At 41.8% G+C, this 26675-nt stretch overlaps 1 protein-coding gene across 1 annotated transcript; it reads right to left on the reverse strand.

Annotated features, from left to right (window-relative positions):
* LOC135463832 (uncharacterized) lies at positions 1-25523 on the reverse strand. The gene is made up of 4 exons (XM_064741278.1): positions 25481-25523; positions 22106-22312; positions 20761-21405; positions 1-842 (listed from the first exon to the last, which is right to left on the reverse strand). Exons 2-4 carry the CDS (start codon positions 22248-22250, stop codon positions 361-363), a joined length of 1272 nt encoding a protein of 423 aa, XP_064597348.1. The 5' UTR covers positions 22251-22312; positions 25481-25523; the 3' UTR covers positions 1-360.
* Positions 25524-26675: the final 1152 nt, after the last annotated feature.

Below are 26675 nucleotides of genomic sequence, written 5' to 3' on the forward strand. Positions count from 1 at the left end.
AAAGGAAATATATTTCTCCATGATCATGAAAGCATACATATGGTAACAAAATATATTTTAAAATGGTAAAAACAGTTTTACAGCGATTGTCTGCATTTTCGCTCTAAGATAAAATGACGTCCTTTATTTTCCTCCTCAATTTAAATAACTTGCTCGCGGCCTTCGCTGGTGGGGAGAAAGGACAATATCGAGGTAATGCTGGGAAGCTCGTGTCTAAATTTCGGCGGGGAGATGTGGACAACGCAGAATCTATGTGATCAATACTGACCTCTGGTTTTAAAAGAAAAAAAATACGCATAAAAAGTTGTAAGGTGTATATAACGTGTGAGTATGTGTCTGATCTCTGAGCTGAAACGAAAGTTAGATGTCCCCATCAGCAGTTATAACGAAAGACATGTCCGATTCATGGGTTAGAACACTGCCACTACTGGACACTGGGAGAACCAACACGGGCTTCGGTAGATTCGCTGCCAGTTCTTTTAGTTCTCTCTTTCTCCTCTCCAAGGCTTGCTGGCTTTTCCGGAACAGCGGTGACGTGGTGATATTCTCCGGATAGAACCTTTCCTTAAGGTACCGACCTATACTCGCCTGAACGTATCGCAGACTGTTAGCGTTGTAGGGCGATCCGTCACGTTTTGTCACGGATCCAAAGAAGTCTTGAAGATAGGCATCCAGTTCTGTCGGCGGGATCTCCTCTAGTCGCCGCGATTCTCCGAACGGCTGAAGCCAACGAAAGAACTTTCTCACATCTGCCACTGTCTTTCTCATCGTTCCAATATTCACCGTGGGTTCCGACTGAACAACGGAAAGAAATTCTCCTTCATGGGCAGAGGGAGGTTGACCTGTAACGAGTAAAATGGGGCTTTTGATCACCTCTGCAGGGAGAGTAAAGTCTACAGAAGTCCTTGGACAGAACAACATGGGTCCTTGGTTCACTCAGTAGAATAATAAAAAAAACGCCTGATAAAATATAAATAGTAAATGGAAAAGAATGTGTTGTGATCATACTGTAACTTGCTGGAGTAACAGAGCGTAGTGTGTCAGCCATACAGAAACAGCCGTCACTGCATCATTCCCTAAATACAAAACGCATTCTGTAACCACTGGAATGGGTTCTAAGAACACCTCAAATGGAGTACTGATAAGAGTAAGTCTACAAAAAGTCTACAAAAAGTCACTGAAAGAGTAAAAGCAGTATTTGGTTTATTTCCTAAATAAATGTAAAAATGCCCTACCAATACGCAAATGTTTAAATATCAGCATTTTCTCAGAGATAAACTGATATGCGTTAAAGGCTGTAAACGTTGATTGCGCACACCTCAACATGTTACGTATCGTTATGACTGTTCACAAATTGCATAATGGGAATGTGATATATCAAGACTTTTAACATACATAATGTAAAATGCATCATGAAAGCATGGAACACATCACCTAGAAGGTTTATAACGATATTCAGCTGTTAAATTACAACATTTCCTTAGCATTTTGTGAAGTGTGAAATTTTTAATACATTAGAAGGGCTTATCTAATATTCTGAATGGTTTACCTTCTCCATCATTGGTAAAACGTTAGGTATAACATTGCTAGACATATATAAAAATGCAATTTTAAGAGTGTAAAATCCCCTCTAGAGTGAGACTGGAAAACAGCAAATGAGATCACGAAGAGCAACAGAGCTTCTTTGAACACTGTCCACTAAAACACATACTCCAAACAGACTCTAGTGAAGTAGAGTTGTACGGTTGGCAAAGCACACAAACACCGCCAGTGAGTGAGTGAGTGAGTGAGTGCTTGCTTGGGGTTAAACGTCACACTTAACAATTTTTCAGACATATGACGACGAAGGTGTCCTTAGAGCGCATGTAATGTGCCTCCTTGTTTCAGGACGGGATTTCCACCGATCTTTTTTTCTAGTGCTGCTTCACTGAGACGACTTACCGAAGGCAAGTAGACCTCATCCGAGCTATTATACTGATACGGGTCAACTCCTTAATGCTGAACGCCAAGCGAGGAAGCTACAACTTCCTCTTTTAAGGCCTTAGGCGTAACCCGACCAAGGATTGATCCTGGATCTACGACCTCACGAAGCAGATGCTATATCAACTGTGCAATGCGGTGTAACACCGTCAACGAGCAAGTATTTTTCAAGGTAGATTTCTGAGACCATATTTTGCAAAGTTAGTAATTTTCACATTGCTTTGAAAATCTGTTAAAGACTTTAAAATGATCCGAGGTAATTCATCAGTGAATTTCAGAGCAATTAATAATTTTCAAAATGTTCCGTTGACAAATACGATTATTCCTTACAAGAGTGATGCCATGTGTAAAAAAAGCATTGGAAGTAGGATGATGAGTTGCTACTGGGAAAATAAGGAGCACTGCATGAGACCTGTATAGTCCTTGGGCCACAAGCATTTACAGCCCAACGATCATTAATCCTGAACAAACTGTGAACATTATATGTATCTTACAAAGTGATTCGGAACTGATCGTCATTACTTTGTCCATGTACTATACAACATCTACAGAGTGATTCGGAACTGATCGTCATTACTTTGTCCATGTACTATACAAAATCTACAGAGTGATTCGGAACTGATCGTCCATACTTTGTCAATGTACTATACAAAATCTACAGAGTGATTCGGAACTGATCGTCATTACTTTGTCCATGTACTATACAACATCTACAGAGTGATTCGGAACTGATCGTCATTACTTTGTCAATGTACTATACAAAATCTACAGAGTGATTCGGAACTGATCGTCATTACTTTGTCCATGTACTATACAACATCTACAGAGTGATTCGGAACTGATCGTCATTACTTTGTCCATGTACTATAAGGAACCTACAGAGTGATTTGGAACTGACCATAATTACTTTGTCCATGTATTATTCGGAACCTACAGAGTGAGTTATGCTTATGATAAAAAATTATTACAGGACAAACGGTAAAGACAATACAAGTATGTATCTTACACGTTTCATTTTGAAACTACTTTTATTTATATTTGGAAAACAACACAGAGTCGACCTGGCAACTTAAACAATATAAACAATATGGAGTAAAGGACTTCGCCCAGGCAACTTTAAACAATATAAACTGGGTAGGTTGAATGGCAAAGTTTTGACCTTTTGGTAGTCATTACCAGAAGACACAAAATTACAAAAAAGACGTATTTAAAGCGTCATCTGTGCTCTTTTGGCACTTACACATTCGCATCAGCGCACTCTACAGCACTGCACTCGGGTTACACATCTGGATTCGAATGCAGCCCTTGGCATGACCCGACCCGGGATTGCGTAACACGGGCTCTCCAGTGAACTGTTATTGTCACCCAGACAGGTCAACAATGTAAGTAACAAAATGCCGGCAGAGAATGGACAGAACCCACGTCATGTGCGCCCAAAGTGAATGAAAGGCGTAGACCTGAACCCGGCGTATTGAAATCGCTGTACGCGTGTTGATCCCACACGAGAACGAGGATTCCAATGTCAAAGGGCGTATTCGACTTGCTGCACTGGTGTTGATCTTACAGGAAAACAAGGTTTCCAACGCCAAAGTGTAACACAAGGTCGCTGTTCGCAAACAAGATTTTGACTCCACGTTTCTCAAGGCTTGGAACGGGGTGAAACAAGAACGATATTGAAATAAAGCGCTCTTTGTGCACTTGCACATTCGTATCAGAAGACACGAGAACACTGCACCCAGGTTACACACTTACGTGAATTCGAATGCAGCCATAGTATAATACAAGTTGACTGCTCGCGAGATTTTCACTCCTCATTTCTGTGAAGTTGGAACTAGAACGATATGGAAATAAATTACCTTCTGGGCTATTTTTGCATTTAGACATCCACATCACCTGACAAAAGGGCACAGCATTCAGGATGCACACTTACACGGATTCGAACACAGCCACTGGATTAAAGCCTTAACATTAGTTCAATTACAAGTCTTTGGTTTAACTTTAAGTCATTGGTTTTACATAAAAATGGTTGTACATACGGTCCTGGAGCCGGTTTCACAAAGCGCGCGTAACACTTTACTTCCATGGTGATCAGCACTGTAGGTAATACGTCGCCACGGTACCGGTACGTTCGCTTCGTGCGCTTTGTGAAACGGGTCCCTGACGACCGGAGTTGCAGTATGACCGTCGGAGGGTTCATTCACCTTGTTTTCCTAATTGTTTCCTGATTGTTTCGCTAATCGTTTTGCAAAAGCAGTCGCAATTTGGGTCAAGCATAACTTCCATAAGTACGTACAGTAAAGATATACACATAGTTGTGGCTGGTTTTTGGAACAGGTTTCAACACTGATACTGACGTGGCAGTTTTTTAATACAGGCTTCAACACTGATACTGTAGTTACTACGAAGCTCCTAGTTATTTCATAACAGAGGTACAAGTTAGACACCATAAACATCCGTGAGAAAACCTCAGTATGGAATTTCCAAGGACGCGACCCCAAGGACGCTAAAATGGAATCTCCAGTTTTTAGTTACTTGGGGAACGGAACGCGTTCCTGTGTCCGTTCAACGAAAGTTTTCTTAAAAATTAAACCTGGAATGGTTTGCTACACAAGAATGTTTAACCTAAATGATGACGGCCAGTGTGTATCGGGGAAGGAACCTGGATTGCCCAGAGTAAGCCGCTGACCTTTCGTGAACTCTTTCACATGTGACCTACGTCATAAGTGTGGAAGGTCAATGGTCCCCATGCATGTCCGCTGGAAGGCCAATGGTCTACATGCACCTCCGCTGGAAGGCCAATAATCTCCATGCACGTCCTCTGGAAGGTCAATGGTCTCCATGCACATCTGCCTAAAGGTCAATGGTCTCCATGCACGTCCGTTGAAAGGCCAATGGTCTCCATGCACGTCCGCTGGAAGGCCAATGGTCTACACGCACGTCCGCTGGAAGGTCAATTTTCTACATGCACGTCCGCTGGTAGGCCAATGGTCTACACGCACGTCCACTGGAAGGTCAATTTTCTACATGCACGTCCGCTGGAAGGCCAATGGTCTCCATGCACGTCTGCTTGAAGGCCAATGGTCTCCATGCACGTCCACTGAAAGGCCAATGGTCTCCATGCACGTCCGATGAAAGGCCCCAACGGTGTTGTACATTCTTTATTTACACAGACAAATCCCAGTGTAGCACAGACAACAAGAACATTGCAAATGTTTTAAACTACTGAAGTTAAATGACAAATACATTCCGAAATTTTTATTTATTTAATAAATTTATTTTTTACGGCGTACTCAGCGACAATATTTCACTTATTCGACGACGGCCAGCATTATGGTTGGAGGAAACCCTACATGCAGAGCCCACGGGATACTAACAATCATTCGCAGCCAATGAATCAGCTTCCAGACATGCCAGACAGATTTCACGTGACGTCGTCCCCTTCGAAAGCGGTAGATCCATGGTCAATCCTGGCTCGGGTTTTAAGCATTAAGGGGATAGTGCTACGACTGGTTGACCCGTATCAGTACAATGGCTGGGGCAGGGCAACTAACTTAGGTAAGTCGTCTTAGTGAAGCAGCACCAGATAAAAGAGCGGTGGAAATCCGTCCTGCAAACAAGGAGGCACATGCACTCTGAGGACTCCTTCGTCGTCATGCGACTGGAAAACTGTTAAGTGTGACGTTAAACCCCAAGCGGTCACTTATTCGACTGACATCAAAATACAACTACAAAGTTGAAAACAATGGCTATAGGAATAGGTCAAATGAACGGTGCTCATAGTATATGAGAGAAATATCATTAAGCATTAATTACAGGATCGGAACATACTTAAGAATCGCAACATACTTTAGAATCGGAACATACTTAAGGATTTATCATTGGTATTCTTGGCACATGTATTCATAATAACAGTCGGCCTAGTATAAGCATAATATCACTGCGCCGAGTGTCCTGTCTGGTGTCTTTAAAATATGGCACTCAAGTAAGGCAGCATTATTATTATATCAGTGTCGGAATGGGCTTGCCACTCGGAGACGCCGCTATTATGCTGTGGAAATAATACAAAAAGCCCTGAGCAAACAAACCGTAGGCCCGTCAGTTTGCACTTGCAATTTTTTTAGACGTTCTCAAAGCCACTTACATTTCTTACGCGATTTTTGTCCAACACAGAATTTTCGCAACATACGTCCAATTCATGATGCTGAATTATTCATTGAAGTTTTTGCTTTCATGATACTTAGGCCGACTTAGTCGTAGCTGTATTAGTCTCTCTTTGTAGGTGTGTAGACTGAGCATGAAATCCGGGCTGGAAGTGATGGATTTTGGGTAACCGTGCCCTCTGAGATACATATCTAATCTGGCCCGCAGTGCGCGCAATGAGCTCGTGTCATAGTCTTGGCCGGATTTCTTTTTTGCATTGAGATAGAATCCACATAGATACTTGTCCAGCTCGGATGTGGGAAGGTCTTGAATATCCCGCTCCTCCTCCGGATGTGCCAGTGCTAGCCAGGATTTAAAAATCCTCGCTGCGCTGATTGTGTTTTTGTTCCACATTGGCGTCCCTACAGCGCCGTCCGTGTGACTCTTACAGGCTTTTGGTGTGCCGCCTCGGTGCCAGAAATTCGTCTGATTTCCCACCCACTTCCCTGGGGAGCTGTCCTCGTGTCGGCTGCCCAAGTCTGAGGATGATACCAAGAGGAAGGAGTAAATAGAAATTGTTCCCTGAAAATCTGTAATTAATCCATTGTTCGTAACATAAATCACACTCAATAACAGAATCCTAATAATTACTGAGACCAGAACTCCGCAGTCTTATGTGTAAATGCGTACTTTTGTCATCTTGTAGTTTTTAAATATCTCATTGAACACATTTTCCGGTGATTTTACGACCGTAGCAAGCCGGTGTCAGTACCGATATATTGAAATGATTGACAGCGCTACCCCAGGAAGACGTCATGTCGAAGTCACCAGCTATTACGCCTAGCCACCGCAGAGACCAATGCTAGTACACCTCAACCAGGAGGTGCAGTACAGGTACCACGACTCCCCATTAAAAGTCTTCAGAAACACACAAAACCCTAAGGCGATATTGATCGTCGAGTAAAAATATAAATTTGTCAGGTTTCTGTTCATTGTATTCGTGATATATTTACAACCTTTCTTTGTAAGCGGGTATAACTGTTCACTTAACATAGTATAAGAATATAAAAAGACACGCGCATCGCTATATGAGGCTGATAAAAACTAGTTATTTACATCTTCTTCAGTATCCGGGTGATTAAATCATGGAGCTTGCAAATGAACAACAAGAAGTGGTAAGAAATGAAGCCCCGCTTCTACGACACGAAGTGTTAAGAAATGACTCTGCGTTCCTCCCATGTAGGTTTACATCAACCTGTAGTACATAACCATATTGCACGTTTATTTATTTGATTAACTACTTTACCTAACTATTTTATATTTCCAATGGTAGTTAGCTTTCTGGGTGGATGAAATCGGAAAGCCGAAGAAAACCACCCACTTTTGGTAGGCTATTGGAGAACTTTTCATCGTGTGACATACGTTATCCTGGTGGAACTCTTACGGCTTTTAGCAAACTTCGAGAAAAGCAACCTAAACGGACACACTTTAGTTCATTTTCACTAAGGCCATGGAGAACAATGAAAGCAAAAGATTCCTGAAATTGCCCGAGATCGGTATTGAACCAAGGTTTCCGGTGACCTAACGATTGAAAGGCAAGTACTTTAACCGCGCAAGCATATCTAGTTCGACTCTAGCTCATGCTGGCTTCCTCTCCGGCCGTACGTGGGAAAAGCTGACAGTAACCTGCGGATAGTCGTGGGTTTCATCCCGATTTTGCCTGACTTCCTCCCAACATAATGCTGGTTGCAGTTGTATAAATGAAATATTTATGAGTACGGCGTAAAACACCCACCAAGTAAATAAATAAACAACGTACCTGGATTCGCACTTGTTTTCTAAGAGGCACACTAAGCAGACGGTGTGGTATGGAGCAGGTAGTGTCATTATGCTATCAATTCAGTAAAACAAATCCCTACTGCAAATCGCATTTTATACACGAGGCTTCAAAATTACAACTTAAGCAGTACACAGCATGACACAGCTTATCACTTGAAGTGTGCATGGCGTGACAAATCTGTCGTTTGAAACATAACATGACACAGCATATCACTTGAAGTGTGCATGGCGTGACAAATCTGTCGTTTTAAACATAACATGACACAGCATATCACTTGAAGTGTGCATGGCGTGACAAATCTGTCGTTTGAAACATAGCATGACACAGCATATCACTTGAAGTGTGCATGGCGTGACATCTCTGTCGTTTGACATATAACATGGCACAACTTATCACACGTTTTGCCAGATCATCATAGCCACATATGGTAAACGTACTTATCGCTCACACAACTTAGAAAACTCAACATTAATACTGTTTATGATTACATGGGAACACCAGTCACCAATCATGAGTGACTTCCTCCATCATTTATGGGCATCGGTTGACAACGCGGGACCTGTTAGGCCTACCCAGGGCAGTGGCAACTTTAAAAGAACGACATTAACATAGGAAAAATAAAGAAATTAGGAGAAAGCTTGGAAATTAGACACCTGATAAAAAAATATAAAAGTTCACATTTCCGTGGTCCTCTCCTGTTCCTTTTTTAAGACCCCCATTCTCTTCAAACAAAGAACAACCAAGAAGCAAAACCAGGTAATTTTCCAGTGACACCCGGCATACTAGTTACCCTAAAGAATTCCATTCTGATGTGGACATGTCGACGGATTTAGTAGAGAACAGTTAATATATTTAATACATTTGCATCACACTATAGTACAAAACTGTAAAATAACATTACATCATATTAAAAACGATGGCTTACCTACTGTCACAGTTTTTTTTTCAGATTATGCGCTTAAAACAGCTGTTCAAATTCAAACCCAGTTCACACGCGATGCACCAGGCCTGAAATGCCAAAATGACAGTTCTGGAACTTTCTCAAACTTTAAACCTGTCCTTCATAGTGGGTTCTCCAAAATGTTTGGGTATGGCTGTCACATGTCAGCACATGAACGACTTTACTAAAACAAGCTATCCATATTCTCCACAACTTGCACATTTGCCATGCTTAATACTCATTTACAATGACGTTCTAAGTATCGAATGTTCAAAGCCTTGTTCTTACCTAGGAACCAGTTTGAAGAGGGCCGAAAACAATATTGTCCATAAGCTTGCATGTATCTCTGGCCTAAATATCTTGACAGCCAAAAAGATGAAAATATACGTATGTACATTTAATTATTTTTGCAGGATTTTATGATGCTCAATCGCAAAATACTGAACATCCCTACTCAGTTCCTAAGGTGAAATTTGAGGATTCCGACGGTTCAGTGAGCAACAAAAGTTCGGGGTGTTTTTTCCGTGCATGTTGACTCAGTTGGTATCGGTCAATAAAGCCTTTGTGACACAGAGGGCATTTGAAGCGGAGCTCCGGCATGTGCTTCAGAACGTGTCGCTTCATATTGTACATCTTGGTGGTAAAGTACTGACACACACGACACACGAGGCCTGCGTCTGACTGAGCGTTATGTTTGTCCCCCGGGGGTAACTCTCTGTAATCGTGATAGTACTGGCTGAGCATGTCATGGGAGACCCTGGGGGACTCGGAGGAGCCAGCAGCCTCTGCCCACTTATCTGCAACACAGAGAAATGGGCAGGGCGTTAGACTGGATTGATTACATCTTTGTTGAATCTATACACACTCGTACATTCACTGCGGATATGACAACTCATGTATGCATTCTAACCTATACATTGCTACCTAATTGTTAACAAGGGAAATAATGCTGTCTTTTGCTAGGTACATGGACAATGTGTGTCCCAAATAGTATGTAGCTAGGTAACCCCTAGAACAATGGCTTAAGCAGAATTAGGTACAAAAATACACTGATGTTAGTTGCAAGTTATTAGACGTCACTAGTCTGGAATTAATTAGAATGCGGTGTTGTCATTATATTTAATACACAATCACTTTAAAAAAAAACGCAGAGAGACCAGGCATCAGGGATGCTTAGTCCACCAGCAGAATACTGGTTTATGAAGGCATACAAAAGATCACCAGAACATCGACGACAGTGAGATAGTTGGCAAATGACCAAACTTAACCGTGGAAATACCCCCTCGTCAATTTACCTCAGTTAAGGCTTTATTTTAAGTGTTCACGTAAATGCTTAAAAGGTTATCCGCACTTCATTGTGATAAATTCGTTATACCAGTGTATTGCGTTCGTATATGGCCTGGCATTTCGTCTCGAATATGAATATTTTCACTCGCCCTTCACACTATACACTTTTTCCACAAAAGCTTTTGCCATACTTCTTGAGAGTCTGTCAAGTTTGAGAAAAGAAAGGATAAGTCTTGAAGTTTTGCGGTACAGTAGCCTTGCAGTGTCATACAACAGTCTTGTTGAAAATACTGACATGAAAATACATTAATTTTCGAAAGTATATTGGATATACTTTAAGATATATATTCTTATATATTTATATAAGAATAAATATTCGAAAGCTCATATTATATATGAGCATAACAAGGCTTAACAACAAGAGCCAAATCACAATAAAAACACTTGCAAGAACGGGCAAAACATGTCGGCTTGTACTCTGGCCCTTTCTTCAGCCAATGACCCCTTGACACTACACCCAGCATAGTGATCGCTATCGAACAAATGATGTGTTCTAGACAAACTAGAATAAAATAAAATAAAATAAAATAAAACAAAATAAAAATAAATCACTCAATAGGGTGGTTTGCTCGAATTTAGTTCTCGGTGATTTGGATGTGATCCTGTAAGAATTCTCTGGGTGGGTTAGCAATCCACTGATCTCTCAGATCTTGTCGCAAATGGGACTCGCCAGCCCTGTACAAAGGGAAGCAAATCATGCACCTCATGGAATACGGTTGATACTTGCTACAGGCTTCGCTATTACCCTTGCTGTACAATACACAAAGTCTTCGGAAACCTACTTTTTCGACAGCCAATGGAATTACGGCCCGCGTACTTCCGCAAAACATTTTCAGCCAATCAATGACCATCCCTTATAAGTACGTATTTCCTTGTTTCGAAGCAAGTGCATGTACGTTTGGATCCGATTTATTCCTTGACACAACATTATACAATAGCTATGAACGGTGACCGATCCCCATTTACTGAAACGAAGTTACGCTGTTACCTTTATTTAGTCTCAAAATGACCTCAAAATCTCCCCGCCCCTCCCAATTTTTTTTTTTTTTTTGCGGTAGCGGTAGTATCTATATATATATCTGGATGCTGTATGAAATTCATTTCGTACACTGCATAGTGTATGGCCACACTATACCATGTTGTATTGAACTCCTGTCAACGTGGAATCCATCTGGACAATGACTCATGCATATTTATGAAGGCAAATTCAGAGCTCAGAAAATCGAGGTAGATGAGGTCGGACATCGCTTGATTAAATGAAGATGGGAACAGAGGAGCCCTCTACTTCATTAAAAATACCAGTGTACCAAAGTGTCAATACAGTATAAGGGGTCATGAACGACCTTAGAGTTAATTTTCATTCGAGCAGGAAGACGACACTACTGTTCCAGGAGTTACAAGATTTGGTCTCTGTTCGTAGTGCGCTGGTGATCTCCATTCCAACTCTAACAGCACAGCATGTCATCGCAACCAAACAGAAACCCGTGTATTGACTGAAATGAGTTGCCTCTTCTTGAACTGGAGAGTTGTCCGCAGCGAACAGAAATGAATATCATGGACCAGGGAGTATCCACATTGCTGTTTCTTCAGATACCGTGTTAAACTCGCAAAGGTAGACCGCAGTGAAGACGGTTCGTACTCCAGGAAACACCTGGACAGAAGCCTGCATAATTCAACGGCCGGTATTTCTGAAATGTTGCGATCTTCGTTGTCCTACTGGGGGTTTGAAGGAATTACTTCACCACACTCATATAACCGCTGGTTTTCCTGCGCTGTTTAAAGTCTTTCTTTTTTCTCCATGAAAAAAGGGTTATGAATCACGTCCTTTCACGTCAAGGCGCTGTTCCTCTGTAACATTGATAAATCTATTCGTCCGACATTCCTTGTCAGTCACAGGATGGTCAGGGATTCCTGTTGTCTCGGGCTTTACTATGGCCAGAGGCAACCCGCAGTATCATTTCATCTCCGCTGTCATCAACAATTTCTTCTGTTACGTGAGAAAATCTGTGTTGGCTAAAAACCACGATAAAAGTGACACACACAATCTCAGTACATGAATCTCCCTGCCTCTTCTTGCAACTATGTAGAGTTTAATTAATGCCGCGGTATTACAATAATATAAAGACATACAACATAGAGAGTAAAATCAGGGCAACGACGTAATACATGTATGTAACCGGTGAAATATTGCTTGTAAGTTTTCCTTAGTTAGAATGTTTATTTATAAGGTAGCCTGAATGCTTGGAACACCACAGCAAAAGCCTTCGGCAAGAACCCGACAGAAACACTGTCCTACAGTCACACCTGATTCAGCCACAGCTGGACTCGAGCCTATGACCTCATTTTTCAGAGGTGATTTCACAGAGGGTGGGGTCATTGAAGTAGCTACACTACCCCCCCCCCCCCCAGTTGAAGTACTTCTATGAACAAAATGGGGGAAGTTAGTTAGATAGTAACTCATGGCAACTAGTCTCATAAATTGCAAGGTCAAAGGCTTAAATGGCCTTGTTCCATAGGGAAATATTAAAACACAGAGATTGTTGCATGTGCATATATTCCCGGTCACTGGTCAGGCACGTACGGGGGGGGGGGGGGCTGCAAATATAACTGAAAGATAAGAAAGTCAACAAAGATGCATTCTGCTGGCGCTGTACACAATGAAGATAGCACAAACAGTAGATAATTTCAATTCATTAAAACCTGTATTGGTGAACAGACACAAACGTATATAATCATCTCTCCCATATACAATGCAATGACATTTAGTTATGCTATCAAGAGAATCATGAAAAATCGCTTATCTGATTTGATAAATTCGCTTTGAATGGCTGAGGTGTATAACTACATTTTCTATATAAAAAAAAAACAAAACAAAAAAACAACCATATTTATCAACCAAACTTGCTAAAAATTTAAAACACATGTATATGCTTAATTTTTATTTTTTTAAATAAGCTGAGATCGTGTATGTTTGCCATTACATGCATACTGTATCAAGTGACAATAATCAAACAAAAAAAAAAAGCTCAACATCACTCTTGCATTTTTGGATTTTATTTCGCAATTTCGGGAAGACATTTCTTAAACATCGAGAGCCTGTATGTCACTGCTACATGTCTGCAAGTTTATCGTGTCCACTGATTATTATAAAAATATGCTCAACATCACCTTGCATTTGGACATTCTTTAGTGATTTGGGGCAGACAACTACATGTAACACGCTACTTCTATACAAGAATACATCGACATCACTGATGCGAAATCAACAGGAGCAGTGATGATCTGTGGATGAGGATGAACTGAAAACAGACAATGATGGTTCAAAGAGTCAGGCGGACATTTTCTGTCCCGACGAGGATTCCGGTATTTCACCCACTGTCAGAGAAGTGTGACTGACTCCATCTGAGAAGTCACCTTCGCTACACTGGGGGTCAGTTGGGGATTTTGTCTCAAAACCAGAAGAAGACAGGTCTGTAAAATGTTTACGGCTGTAATGAAGTTTCAGCTTGTAATTGTCCACGAACGAGGCTGAGCAAAGATGGCACTTGAGCTTTACGTTTGGATCATGCTTCAACATGTGACGGCGAAGGTTGTAGAGGCGGAGCGTTGAGTAATTGCAGACCGGACAACGGAAGTCTCCGTTAAGTGATTGAAGACCCGGCAACATCTGGTCACTGATTGGCCACTCAGCGAGGCTGTGTTGACCAACAGAGTGTTGTTTCGGGGAGGCACCTACAGGGTCAGAGGTCAGCAAGGCCCGACCTGGAAAAGTCAGTTGATGCACAGATTAGGGCTGGCTAGAGATTTCCACACTGCATGGGGTTTTCACTTACTTCAGTGACTTAACACGTGGAAACATATTTTTGTTACATTTTCATGCAAAGAGGCCTAGTTTGTAAATGTACAAATTAGGCCTAGACATATATAAGCAGAGTTTCCAAAACTCTAACTTTACGTTAGATTTCAGGAAGGTAAATTTTCTATATTCTTCACCTAAGTTCACCAGCTCATGTTTCCAGAACAGCGCTCAAAGCTGCCAAATCTCTCCTGGGCATTCATGTATGATCAACTGTTTACGTCGCCGCGATTTGGCCGAAATGCAATGTACTGTCGAAATGATCATTGTTTCATGCATTCAACTGTTCACAGGCAACGATGAACTGGAATGAACGGCTCAATTTGAATTCTGTACCTAATAATCCAATTATTCCATTATTGTCGTCATATTTTCATATCTATTTGCATGGGTGGGATGTGTGTCTCGCTTGGCACACATGTAATGGGAGGCAATGCCAGGCAGTGGCCAAATACAGATTTCTAATTTTGCTCAGCCTTTTAGTATGCTAATTGGGGCAAAAAAATTTTGCTCTCTTTCGAAACCATGTAGATTACATTGTTTGTTACATGAAGAAAAGATCACAACCCGTAGTTGTCGGTTAACACAAATAAAGCCATGCAGATGAATACTTGCCATTGTTACATGTAGGGCAGAAGGGAGAGTCTTATTTTTGTAATCATCAGTATTACACAACGATAAAAACAACGATAAAGACAACGATAAGAACAACGTTCCTTCTTCGTGTCCTATGACAATTACTGGCTTGTAACAGCCACAAGGCTCAGCAGAAAGCAGCTAAACCTTGCAAAAAGTGATAAGTCATAGTCCCAGCACGACTAGCTCAAAAGCAAGCCATCACTATTTCCAGGGCTCCTCCTTTTTATTTCCACTACAAGAGTTCACAGTGCCGCCTTATACGGTCAAGGTCAAGGTCACTCTATGGACCATAAACAGACATTCAGGATGCGAACACAAGCTAAACTTGGATAAGCCCACGATACCAAAACACGCTTATTGGATGGTCAAACAGCACCACTAGATTTAACCGTTTTATTTACGTTCCAATGCGAAATCGTGAACTGTATTGCCTGGTCCCCTGACATCTTTAACCTTGCAATGTCAACCCTAACATACAAGCAGGTTAATTTCGAGTTATTTTCATGTGGTTAAAAGCACTGTAAAAGTGGGGTGTGGGAGTGAACGTCGTACAAAATAAATTGCAAGTACGTTTTTTGCCCATGGCCAATCGGCTTCTCACTAAGAAGGGTGTTTGCTTGCTCCCCCTACCCCCACTCCCAACCTCACAGGCTTGGTCGCGGCTTGTAGTCGGGATGTTTGTCAGGTAGATGTACCTATTTCACCATAAACCTGATCATCATGATATCGATGAAATACCGTTTCTTACCGCGTGAACCATAATTCTACAATACCACGCTGAACCCCCCCCTCAACAGACAAACAACAAACAAATAACCATCCAAATCGACTCACAAGATATTTGGCAAAACAGGAATTTCGAATGAGGAACAGACTAAATCATTTCATCATCTTGCCATTCACTCCACAGAAAAGTTATCAGTTTCCAGCTGCGTCAATAAACTCCTCATGCACATAAACCAAGCTAACGAGAGCTATGAGTATTACATTTCAATGAAACGTTAAGATACAGTATTGTATGTCCAAAGGGCATGTAATACTATATATAATATGTGTAATAAAAATGTGGAATTGCTACATAGTACCAAGCAGTCACAGCGCAGTATAATAATCTAAACAGCTCACTACAGTCAAGAAGAACATGTATGGGTCATATGTAATACAGCCTACTATGTATATGTGGAAACACCACAAATACACTGACCCAAACAATGAATCGAGCGCCGACCTGAACTAAAATTGGTCAGAGCAGAAAGCTGGTGACTGCATAAATTTTCGTGCATAATGGCACTGAGGTCAAGTTTAATAGAACACTTTGCAGCATCACAGCACTAAATGACATCTTTCATTCACAGTCGTATTAGCTCTTGTTTTTTGCCAATGGACAAGTATTAAAACAACCTGGAAAGAGGTACTTGTAGCTCTTACCACTGACACGACTTATTTTGTGGTAGCTGTTGCTGAAGATGACCTGCAACCTTTTGTGTGTAACTCTAAGAGCTACAAGCTAAAGCACTACATTTGTGGGAACATTCCCAGGACAGATCAGCATAACCGATATATTGGTCTGCACAACTACACTCCACGTAACTGACACCCAAACTATCGTATTGTTCACATCAAACTGAGTGGCCTGGCATTTCATGGCCACTGTATCCAGTCACCGTAAGGCAGTATGAAGAGCCCACATGTTCATTGTCTAAATTAAGCACTACAAGACTAAAGAAACCAAACGACATATAGTATTTACACGGTCTATTAAAGTCTCCACAAAGGGCACGGAATGGTCACAGTATCCAAAGGTGGCATGACATTGAAGGCCACAGTATCCAAAGTAGGCATGACATTGAAAGCCACAGTATACAAAATAGGGGTGACAAGGGCACAGTATCCAAAGAAGGCATGACACTGAAGGCCACAGTATCCAGAGTAGGCATGACATTGAAGGCCACAGTATCCAGAGTAGGCATGACAAGGCCACAGTGTCCAAAGTAAGCATGACATTGAAGGCCACAGTATCCAGAGTAGGCATGACATTGAAGGCCACAGTATCCAGAGTAGGCATGACATTGAAGGCCACAGTATCCAGAGTAGGTATGACATTGAAGGCCACAGTATCCAGAGTAGGCATGACATTGAAGGCCACAGTATCCAGAGTAGGCATGACATTGAAGGCCACAGTATCCAGAGTAGGCATGACACGGCCACTGTGTCCAAAGTACGCATGACAGGCCACAGGTTACAGCATTCAACTTCACTAAGCATTAACTACATGGTTACAGTATCCAAACAGGGCATTAGAAGGAAACAATATCTACTGCACATCAACAACATTTTTTTCATATTTTATCTACAGAATGTGGATTGAGTTTCCTTTCATTACACACATGTCCTAAGCAGGTTTATCAGTTTTTTACTGGTATTTTATGCCATACTCAAGAATATTACACTTACAGACAGGGCGAAACCCAGGACCATCTGCAGGTTGCTGGCAACCAACTACAGGTACAACTAGCATTACGCAGAAGAACATCACCATGTGTTGAAGATGGCTCAGTATTTGCTGACAGAGTTTCCACAGTTTAGGGGTGGGGAAGGGCATGGGGGGAACTGTCACTTACTGTACCATTACTCCATTCATATCACAACAACAACAGTGATCGTGTTTCCATGTACATTGCACACATGTGCAATAAACATAATGCATAATGCTCCACCATAAACATAATGTTCCATCCACACAATATATAATGCTCTACCATAAACATAATGCTCTATTGACACACTGCATCATGCTCTGCCATAAACATAATGCTCTACTGACACACTGCATAATGCTCTGCCATAAACATAATGCTCTACTGACACTCTGCATAATGTTCTGCCATAAACATAATGCTCTACTCACATACATGTAATGCCTAAGGCTTTACCATGAACATAATGCTCCACCATAAACACGATGTTCCATCCACATAATGTATAATGCTATACCATAAACATAAAGGTTTACCCACATAATGCATAATGCTCTATCATAAACATAATGCTGTGCCCACACGACCCAGTCACTGTATTCACCAGGTGGACCAGTGCTTGGCCTTTCTCTTTAATAATGCTCAGCAAGATACATGTACGTAGTAAAACTGCCATTTTAAAATCTTGATTAGAGTTTTTGCCGAGGGAGGGGACAGGGTAAGGGATTCTGGCATAATTCCTATTGTAAGCCCTTGAAGATTAAGTAGGTCATGAGTTCAAATCCTGCTCCCATCTGTTTTTCAGATAAGTTTTTCAGATGCTGTAGTTCTTCCAAAATAAGTTATGTAAAAATGCACTCTTTGAATTCAAGCATATAAAAGCCTTAAAATGATATTTTGATGCAATCACTTACATGTAAGTTTTCCTGATAAAAAATGAACAAAACGTCAGGAAAAACCTCTTAAGTAGTCATATGTGCATAAACTGGATGAATGAATCAAAATCCTGCAAAATGAGTCACTTGAAAAATGCTAAATTTCAGGTGAACACATGCCTGGTAAGTACATTTGACTCTGGTCACACTTACGCTCAACGTAAAATAGTCTTATCTAAAGGCTTGATCCAAGTCAGGATTATGCCTAAAGCTCACCGCAGAGAGATCCAAATGCTCAGCTATTGACCATGAGTAACTAAAACTTCAACATGTGTGTGCAGTTTTCAGAGAGGATTTCTACCCGCGAGACAGTGAGTCAAGTACATGTAGCCTGACTGATGTTTTCAGAATGGCCAGAGAAAAACCTCAAATACATAAACAGACCAACAGAAATGTGCTAATAAATCAAGAGATTTTTCCCCGCGGTTGATTCACCCATGTGACTTTTACTTGCGGTTGATTCACCCATATGACTTTTCCCCTGCAGTTGATTTACCCATATGACTTTTTCCCCGCGGCTGATTCACCCATAAGACTTTTCCCCACGGCTGATTCACCCATATGACTGTTCCCCATGGCTGATTCACCCATAAGACTTTCCCCCGCGGTTGATTCACCCATATGACTTTTCCCCGCGGCTGATTCACCCATAAGACTTTTCCCCGTGGCTGATTCACCCATATGACATTTTCCCCCCAGTTGATTTACCCATATGACTTTTTCCCCGCGGCTGATTCACCCATGTGACTTTTCCCCCGTGGTTGATTCACCCATGTGACTTTTCCCCCGTGGCTGATTCACCCATAAGACTTTTCCCCGCAGCTGATTCACCCATATGACTTTTTCCCCGCGGCTGATTCACCCATAAGACTTTTCCCCGCGGCTGATTCACCCATATGACTGTTCCCCACGGCTGATTCACCCATAAGACTTTCCCCCGCGGTTGATTCACCCATATGACTTTTCCCCGCGGCTGATTCACCCATAAGACTTTTCCCCGCGGCTGATTCACCCATATGACATTTTCCCCCCAGTTGATTTACCCATGTGACTTTTTCCCCGCGGCTGATTCACCCATGTGACTTTTCCCCCGTGGCTGATTCACCCATAAGACTTTTCCCCGCAGCTGATTCACCCATATGACTGTTCCCCACGGCTGATTCACCCATAAGACTTTCCCCCGCGGTTGATTCACCCATATAACTTTTTCCCCGCGGTTGATTCACCCATATGACTTTTCCCCGTGGCTGATTCACCCATATGACATTTTCCCCCCAGTTGATTTACCCATATGACTTTTTCCCAGCGGTTGATTCACCCATATGACTTTTCCCCGCGGCTGATTCACCCATAAGACTTTTCCCCGCGGCTGATTCACCCATATGACATTTTCCCCCCAGTTGATTTACCCATGTGACTTTTTCCCTGCGGCTGATTCACCCATGTGACTTTTCCCCCGTGGCTGATTCACCCATAAGACTTTTCCCCGCAGCTGATTCACCCATATGACTGTTCCCCACGGCTGATTCACCCATAAGACTTTCCCCCGCGGTTGATTCACCCATATAACTTTTTCCCCGCGGTTGATTCACCCATATGACTTTTCCCCGTGGCTGATTCACCCATATGACATTTTCCCCCCAGTTGATTTACCCATATGACTTTTTCCCAGCGGTTGATTCACCCATATGACCTTTCCCCAGCGGTTGATTTACCCATATGACTTTTTCCCTGTAGTTGATTCACCCATATGACTTTTCCCCATGGCTGATTCACCCATATGACTTTTCCCCCACGGTTTATTTACCCATATGACTTTTTCCCCGCGGTTGATTCACCCATGTGACTTTTTCCCCCCCAGTTGATTCACCCATATGACTTTTCCCCATGGCTGATTCACTCATATGACATTTTCCCCCCAGTTGATTTACCCATATGACTTTTTCCCAGCGGTTGATTCACCCATATGACCTTTCCCCAGTGGTTGATTTACCCATATGACTTTTCCCTGCAGCTGATTCACCCATAAGACTTTTCCCCGCGGCTGATTCACCAATTTACGTCAAAAAGCTCGTAACACCACGTTGCAGTTTCAACGATAAAATTAGGAGTAAACTGAAGTCTACCACATCATCCTAGTCCACCATTCACATGACTTGTCACATGACCTGCTTCACAGTGAAATTAGTCAAGCGATCATTGTCTACGTTTAACTTTTGAACTGATGCAACGACCTCCTCCAGGCAATGGCTGAGCACTTGGCTCTCGTCTGCGGCGGGCTCTCGTCTATGTTTTACGCGCCAAACACTCTTCTCCCAGTCACAATGGTGCCGTCCTGTTTCCAGCCACAGGCATGCTCACAACAGTATATGTGTGTATGTATTGCTATAATTTCAGTCACACCACTTTAATCTTTTGTGTACATTGCACAAAAAAATTTTTTTTTTTTTTTTTTTAACAGCCAGAGTAGGGCACAGAAAATGTTTGGGAAATGTGAACTGTCAAGAGAAAGCCATGAAAACTTTGGAATATTTTGGTGTTGATTTGCCCGTAATATACACAATAAAACTGGTGTGAAGTTCACAGAAAAAGGAGGGCATACTTACCACTATTTGCAGTGTCTTCTTGTGAGTCAGTAAAGTCTGTACTACTGTTGTTTACCCCTGAAATGCTCTGTACTGTCCAGTTTTGATCACATTCTGACGTGGATGGATCCATGTCAGAAGAACTGCCAAAAGTCAGAGGCTGATCTGACACACTTATGTCCCTTTGCTCAGCTGTCTCAGCCCCCTCCTCACCGATCACAGAGAGAAGACTTTGATTGACTGATGAATGTGAGGTCGCCGTGATGCGTTCATGACCTGCTGAAGGAAATGTCCGTTGATGTTTGCTTGAACCACTGTGATCAGGAATGTCTTCTGACAAGCGTTTGCGCAATGACACAGAGTGAGATGCTGTATTCTGGTGAAATGACAATGGATAAGCTTCAGTCGTTGGAGAGTGTGGCTCTTCTTTAATGATAACAAGTTCGGGAGAGAGACGGTCAGGACTAGATGTGGAATGAGATAGCTGGTTGGCACTCGAAGAAAACGATGTGGATTTGGCAGCCTGAGCGACTTCCTTACGGACACCAATGCCCTTCCTCTGACTGATCACCGTATGTTCCGTGCCGGGTTGTCGTATTTGTGAAGAGGTAGTAGAGGGGATAACTCCTTTCATCCATGAAGGCTCAGGCTTATCCCCAGAGCACTCTGAAAAAAATGAAAAATTCTGGTGTGATTTCCAGCAATTACAATGAAAATAAAACAAAAGAAAAATTGTGCAGATAATGCAGGTAGTTTTCTTTTTCAAAGTACATATATGTATATGTATAAAACCTAAAATACAAAATCCAAGAAAGGATGGCAGAAAGGCAGGAATTACTATAGATATCCTACACGCAACACTTAGTATGAACAAATATCAATTGCCAATAAGCCGAGTGAGCATTTCAGCAGTCCCGCAAGTCCATGTTGACATGGACGAGACAAGGTGGGTGCTCTTGGGTAGTAATGCAGCTAACAGATATGATTTTACAGTAGCTGCTAACCGTGCCGTTGGATCGACAGACCTGGCTATGCAAGATGTATATTCAGTCTAGCAATCAGCCCAAAATCTCGTCTTTTAGCTGCGTTAGTTTGCGGGAGCCCCCATCCTGTCTCCTCCATATCAGCGTGAACTCCTGGGACAATCAAAGTGCCGGCGCGGTTTATTGTCAAAACAGACTGTCTAAAAATACACGTGGGTTTTTTTTTCTTCAGACATCTCACAATTGGCTGACTTCATACATATTTAAGATGTTAAATCCATGAAAATGTTAGGTTGTCAGAAACAAATTTTAAGTGATTTTGTATGGGTTATCAAAATATTTCAATTTTCTACTCCTCATTTTGCAGGGAGAGAATGTCTTACCCAGGGACATTGCTCCTTTAGCCTTGTACTCTGCCATTTTCAGATCTACCCATACAGCAAACTGTGACAAAATCAATGGCTCAGAGCAGAGCTCTCCAATGATGGAGGCAAATTTGAACTGCACTCTTTCCAAGGATACCCCCATGACTATGAGCCTTGCTGACCGGTTGCTGGGAATCAAATGGCAATATTTCTCCAAGGCCACTTCTGTGGGGAAAAAAAAAAATAGAATCACTGTTACATATTTTTATGGACATACTTGTTCACTTACATTACAATGTAATGATCAATGTCAAGACATAATCTAGATGTTAAAAGCATGCATGCAAAGTGTTTGGACAAGTGTTGACCCGTATCAGTATAATGGCTCGGGCGGGGCGTCTTACTTGCCTTCGGTAAGTCGTCTCAGTGAAGCAGCACTAAATAAAAGAGCGGTGGAAATCCGTCCTGCAACAAGGAGACAAAACCCTAATGATTTCTTCGTCGTCATATGACTGAAAAATTGTTGAGTACGATGTTAAACCCCAAGCACTCACTCACTCAAAATAAAAATGATGACCTCAGATTGAGCAACAATCATCAAAAGACTTATCTTTGTAAAATTGTATCCTAGAAATATTGATAATTTGACATACATAAAGGATTGCTTGGTGTATTTTATCCACTTCCATGTTGTGTTACACTGTCAGCAAATGAAATCTAATACATTTCACACTTTTACATCACATTGGATGACCTCAATCAAGGTCATCATTCAAAAGAGCTTGAAAAATCAACCACTTACACCCCTTGTACTGATTTTGCATCCAAGAAATCTGGTTAGAAATATACATGACATACAAGTATGACATGTACATGTACCATAATCTCTGCATACACAAAAAATCAAAAATGCACATACATGTACAAAACAGTTGAAGTTGTAGTATCAACAAGATAAAATGTTACTTGTCCAGTCTGGCCAAATGCCAATTGCATCATGTCTTTGATTAGGCACCTCACATTTTACCCCTTAGCATTAAGTGATATGAACAGAAGGTAGTCAGCGCCTAATCTAGAATTAGCACTCAGTAGTCAGTCTGATTTTACAACAAAAAACAACCTCAACTTTTGTTACATCATTGGTCCTTATCAAAATTATCTGTTATCTCTAACCTCCCAGTGCTGAGAGCCAAGCAAGACAGCAACAAGTACCATTCGTACAAGTCTCTGATATGACGGCCTCCCCACTTCGAGGCGGACACTCTGGTCTTTCACCAGTCATCAATCTGGTACAATAATGTGATTATTGTCCTAAACACAGCCTATTTAGCTACTGTAATACATGTAAATGTAGAGCCACCATAACACTGAGTACGAAAATTATACTGTTGATTTCCAGTATACTGTATTCGATTGGTAAAATATGCAGCCCGGCGTTCCCCACTTTTGCATGTCATCTATTGTTTAAGTTGGTTTACCACAGGGTTAGCCATGAAAGGCCTAAACTCCTTTTAATCCTCGACAACTGCCGCTATCTACACTGCAGAGCAGCTACGCGCTAGTCCGAGATTAGTTTGGGGCCATCCATGCCAGAACAAAATTTTGCCAAACCTAACTTCGGAGCAGACTACTAGGCATATGTTCTGCTTTATCATGCACCAGCGGGAGTTAGCGGCAGTCAGCAAGTGAGTTACAGCAGGGAAAATATGGTAAGGGGGCGGGCTTCGGGTTGGCTGCAACTGATTGAATGTTTACTGAACTAACGTAGATACCATCGTCGCAAATGCTACCCTGTTCAAAGCAGACAGTTCGTCCCCGCACCATTCAGTTTAGACCAGGTGTCGATATAACTGCCCTCTGCATGAAGCAGAAACACTTGTGAAGTCCGTCACCTGATCACATTTTCCACACAAATACACCAGATTAAATGCAGATTTAATTTGTGTTCACACAAGCCACTTTTAACTGGCTCAAAGTCTCTTTCTGATTTAAATCAGTTCAACTTTGCCTGTGTGAGTTGGGTATTTCGAATGTTGGCATTTTATTGAACGTGAAAAGCATCTGCAACCTCAAACTTCAAAGACCTCGATTAAGTCCTAATTTGACCATGGCTGCCCTGTTGCCGCGAGTGTATTGGCGCAAATCCTGAAATGCGAATATGGCTAAAAGAATTTGAGATACAGGGATAAGACATAGGGACACCTATCTAGAATGGACAGCTAAGACGACTGAGTATGGACAGATACATTATTTGGTGGTCAGCAGAGTAGTGTATTGAATCCAGCACGGGAAGTTCAAACGTATTCGAGGTAAGCTATTGAAAAAGGCAGGGCTGTGATATTATATGTAATCAAAGCCCTACCAAGCTACGATGGTAGGTGACTTAGTTCAGTAACTGCTGGAGCAGTTGCGGCTAAGTTCAGCCCATGTGGTAGGTGTTTTGGTGGTACTGTATACCCACAATTGTAGTTGCGAAATGTAACTCGAGCAACACAAAGTGTTGAGAAAGTTACGGAGAATAACTGCTTTTAATGTGTTGGATCAACAGTAAGCCACATTTACCACATCTTAACATGCGCATTAAATCTTCCCTGGCGTAAATTGGTGCAAACCGAGTGATCCCCACAGTCAACTAACCTGTTCTGAATCTCGCCGAACAAAAAACGATCCATGATAACTGCACAAATGCACAGAATAAATACATTTTTAGGCGCTGCACCCACTGTGGCCATAAGCCGTCTGTCACCATTTAGATCACTTGCGAGGAATTAATGAGGCTGAATCGATTAGCGCCATCTGACAACCTGGGGAGTGAACCCGCCAAATGCACGACTATAATGATTGCCGTATGTATTATCTCCCTTTAACGACCTTACCTTTTTCACATCTTATTTTTCACGCTCACATCTCATGACTTGAATGTACGACTATCAGAGCGAGATGGCGGCCACATTGAGTGTAGTGTATGAAAATGTATTTATTTTGTGAATTTGTGCGGTAGTCATCGATCGTTTTTGGTTCGGTGAGACTCAAAACAGGTTAGCTGAATGTGTGAACCACTCGGTTGACATCGACTTACGCTAGGGAAGATTAAATGTGCGTGTGAAGCTGCGGTAAATGTGGCTTAACGTCGATCCAACACATTAGAAGCAATTATTGCCCGTAACTCTCCCAACATTTCGTCTTGTTTCGTCGATTTCAGAATTACATTCCGCAACTACTAGCAAATGCTGCCAGCTCGCAGAACAACAACAACACCACACACCGATCGGTGCAGAAAAAGAAAATGTCTATTTCTACATGAACTCTAAGCTAACCTAACGAAAACACACACAAAAAAAAATCTTCTCTGCAAGACGATATGCATGGTGGCTTAAGAATGATGTCAATTACCTTGAATTTGATGTGCGTTTTCCACACAAAATACTGAGATTTTCCTGCACCTGCAAGCCACGCCGATAGAACCTCCCTCTAAACACAGAAGAGTTCCTAATAGGTAGCTCATACTCCTTACAGCGCATGCGTCGCTCTCTAACGTTCGCTTTACATCACAGCCACCAAAAGTAAATTTTGTACAGAAATCTTGAACAACGCCAAGGTCACTGGGGTCACGGTGATGAGGCAGGAAGTGATGTCAGAGAACACAAACAATCTGTCTCAACCTCTGTCTCTAACAATACTTTATACACACGCACTCTCTTTATCTAGAATGTGTACAACATAATTCTAAACACAACCTAAAAAATTTTTATTGATGAATGTTGACTAAATAGTTCCGCGGGAGGAGACAAGCGATGAGGCTTCGAAAGGTCAAGCTGGTGGCAGTGATGTAAAGCGAAAGGTAGAGAGCGACGCCTGCACTGTAAGGAGTATGTCGCTGGCTTTATGTATAGCGATAATATGCCGCGGACCAAGTTCCTGGACTCCTGGGTGAGTTCGCAGACCTTCGTCCTTCACAACAAACTCACACGACCTCCATATTTTTTAAGGGCAAGTTCATCCAGAATTTTGTGCGAATAAATAGCTCAATTTGTAAAATGAACTGGACTGTGTAGACCTATAGGTGTTATCGGTGATAGAAAACAAAACAAAACAAAAAAAGACATTTAGGCCTACTGATGGCTAATTTTTTTTTATTATGTTTTTTTTGGATATATTTTACGGCAATTTGCTGTCGGCAACTCCTATAATCTGATTGAACGCAACCCATAAGTATGGCTTAGGATTTGATTCACAATGCCTCTGATAACAAAGAAAATGGTGTCAGGCACTTATTGTCCAACCAAATGTACCGCAGAATTAACAGAGCTACAAGAAAATATAAATGTGACCGTTGGCGAATGATCGACAAGACAAGAGGCGATATTTTCAGCATGGAATCGAACAGCTCGGTCTGGGCGAACTGTTACACCGAACTGTTACACCGAACTGTTCACCGAACTGTTACATCGAAATGAGGGCTTGTAGCACCATGATTCACACAAACCGAAAGCATGAAAATTTTTTGAAAAATTTTTGATAGGGAAACAGAAATCGTAAATGTACACAATTCAACTGCACTAGCAGGCGTACACGTATACCTACACTG

The sequence above is a fragment of the Liolophura sinensis genome, chromosome 3, assembly GCF_032854445.1.
Source record: "Liolophura sinensis isolate JHLJ2023 chromosome 3, CUHK_Ljap_v2, whole genome shotgun sequence".
Classification (NCBI taxonomy): Eukaryota; Metazoa; Mollusca; class Polyplacophora; order Chitonida; family Chitonidae; genus Liolophura; species Liolophura sinensis.

Coding starts and splice junctions, on each gene's coding strand:
- LOC135463832 (XM_064741278.1), bottom strand. CDS start 22,250: ATGGGGGTATCCTTGGAAAGAGTGCAGTTCAAATTTGCCTCCATCATT. Junction 21,406..22,105: donor TAAAGGAGCAATGTCCCTGG/GTAAGACATTCT, acceptor CATTTTTTTCAG/AGTGCTCTGGGGATAAGCCT. Junction 843..20,760: donor AGAAGACACTGCAAATAGTG/GTAAGTATGCCC, acceptor TACTCGTTACAG/GTCAACCTCCCTCTGCCCAT.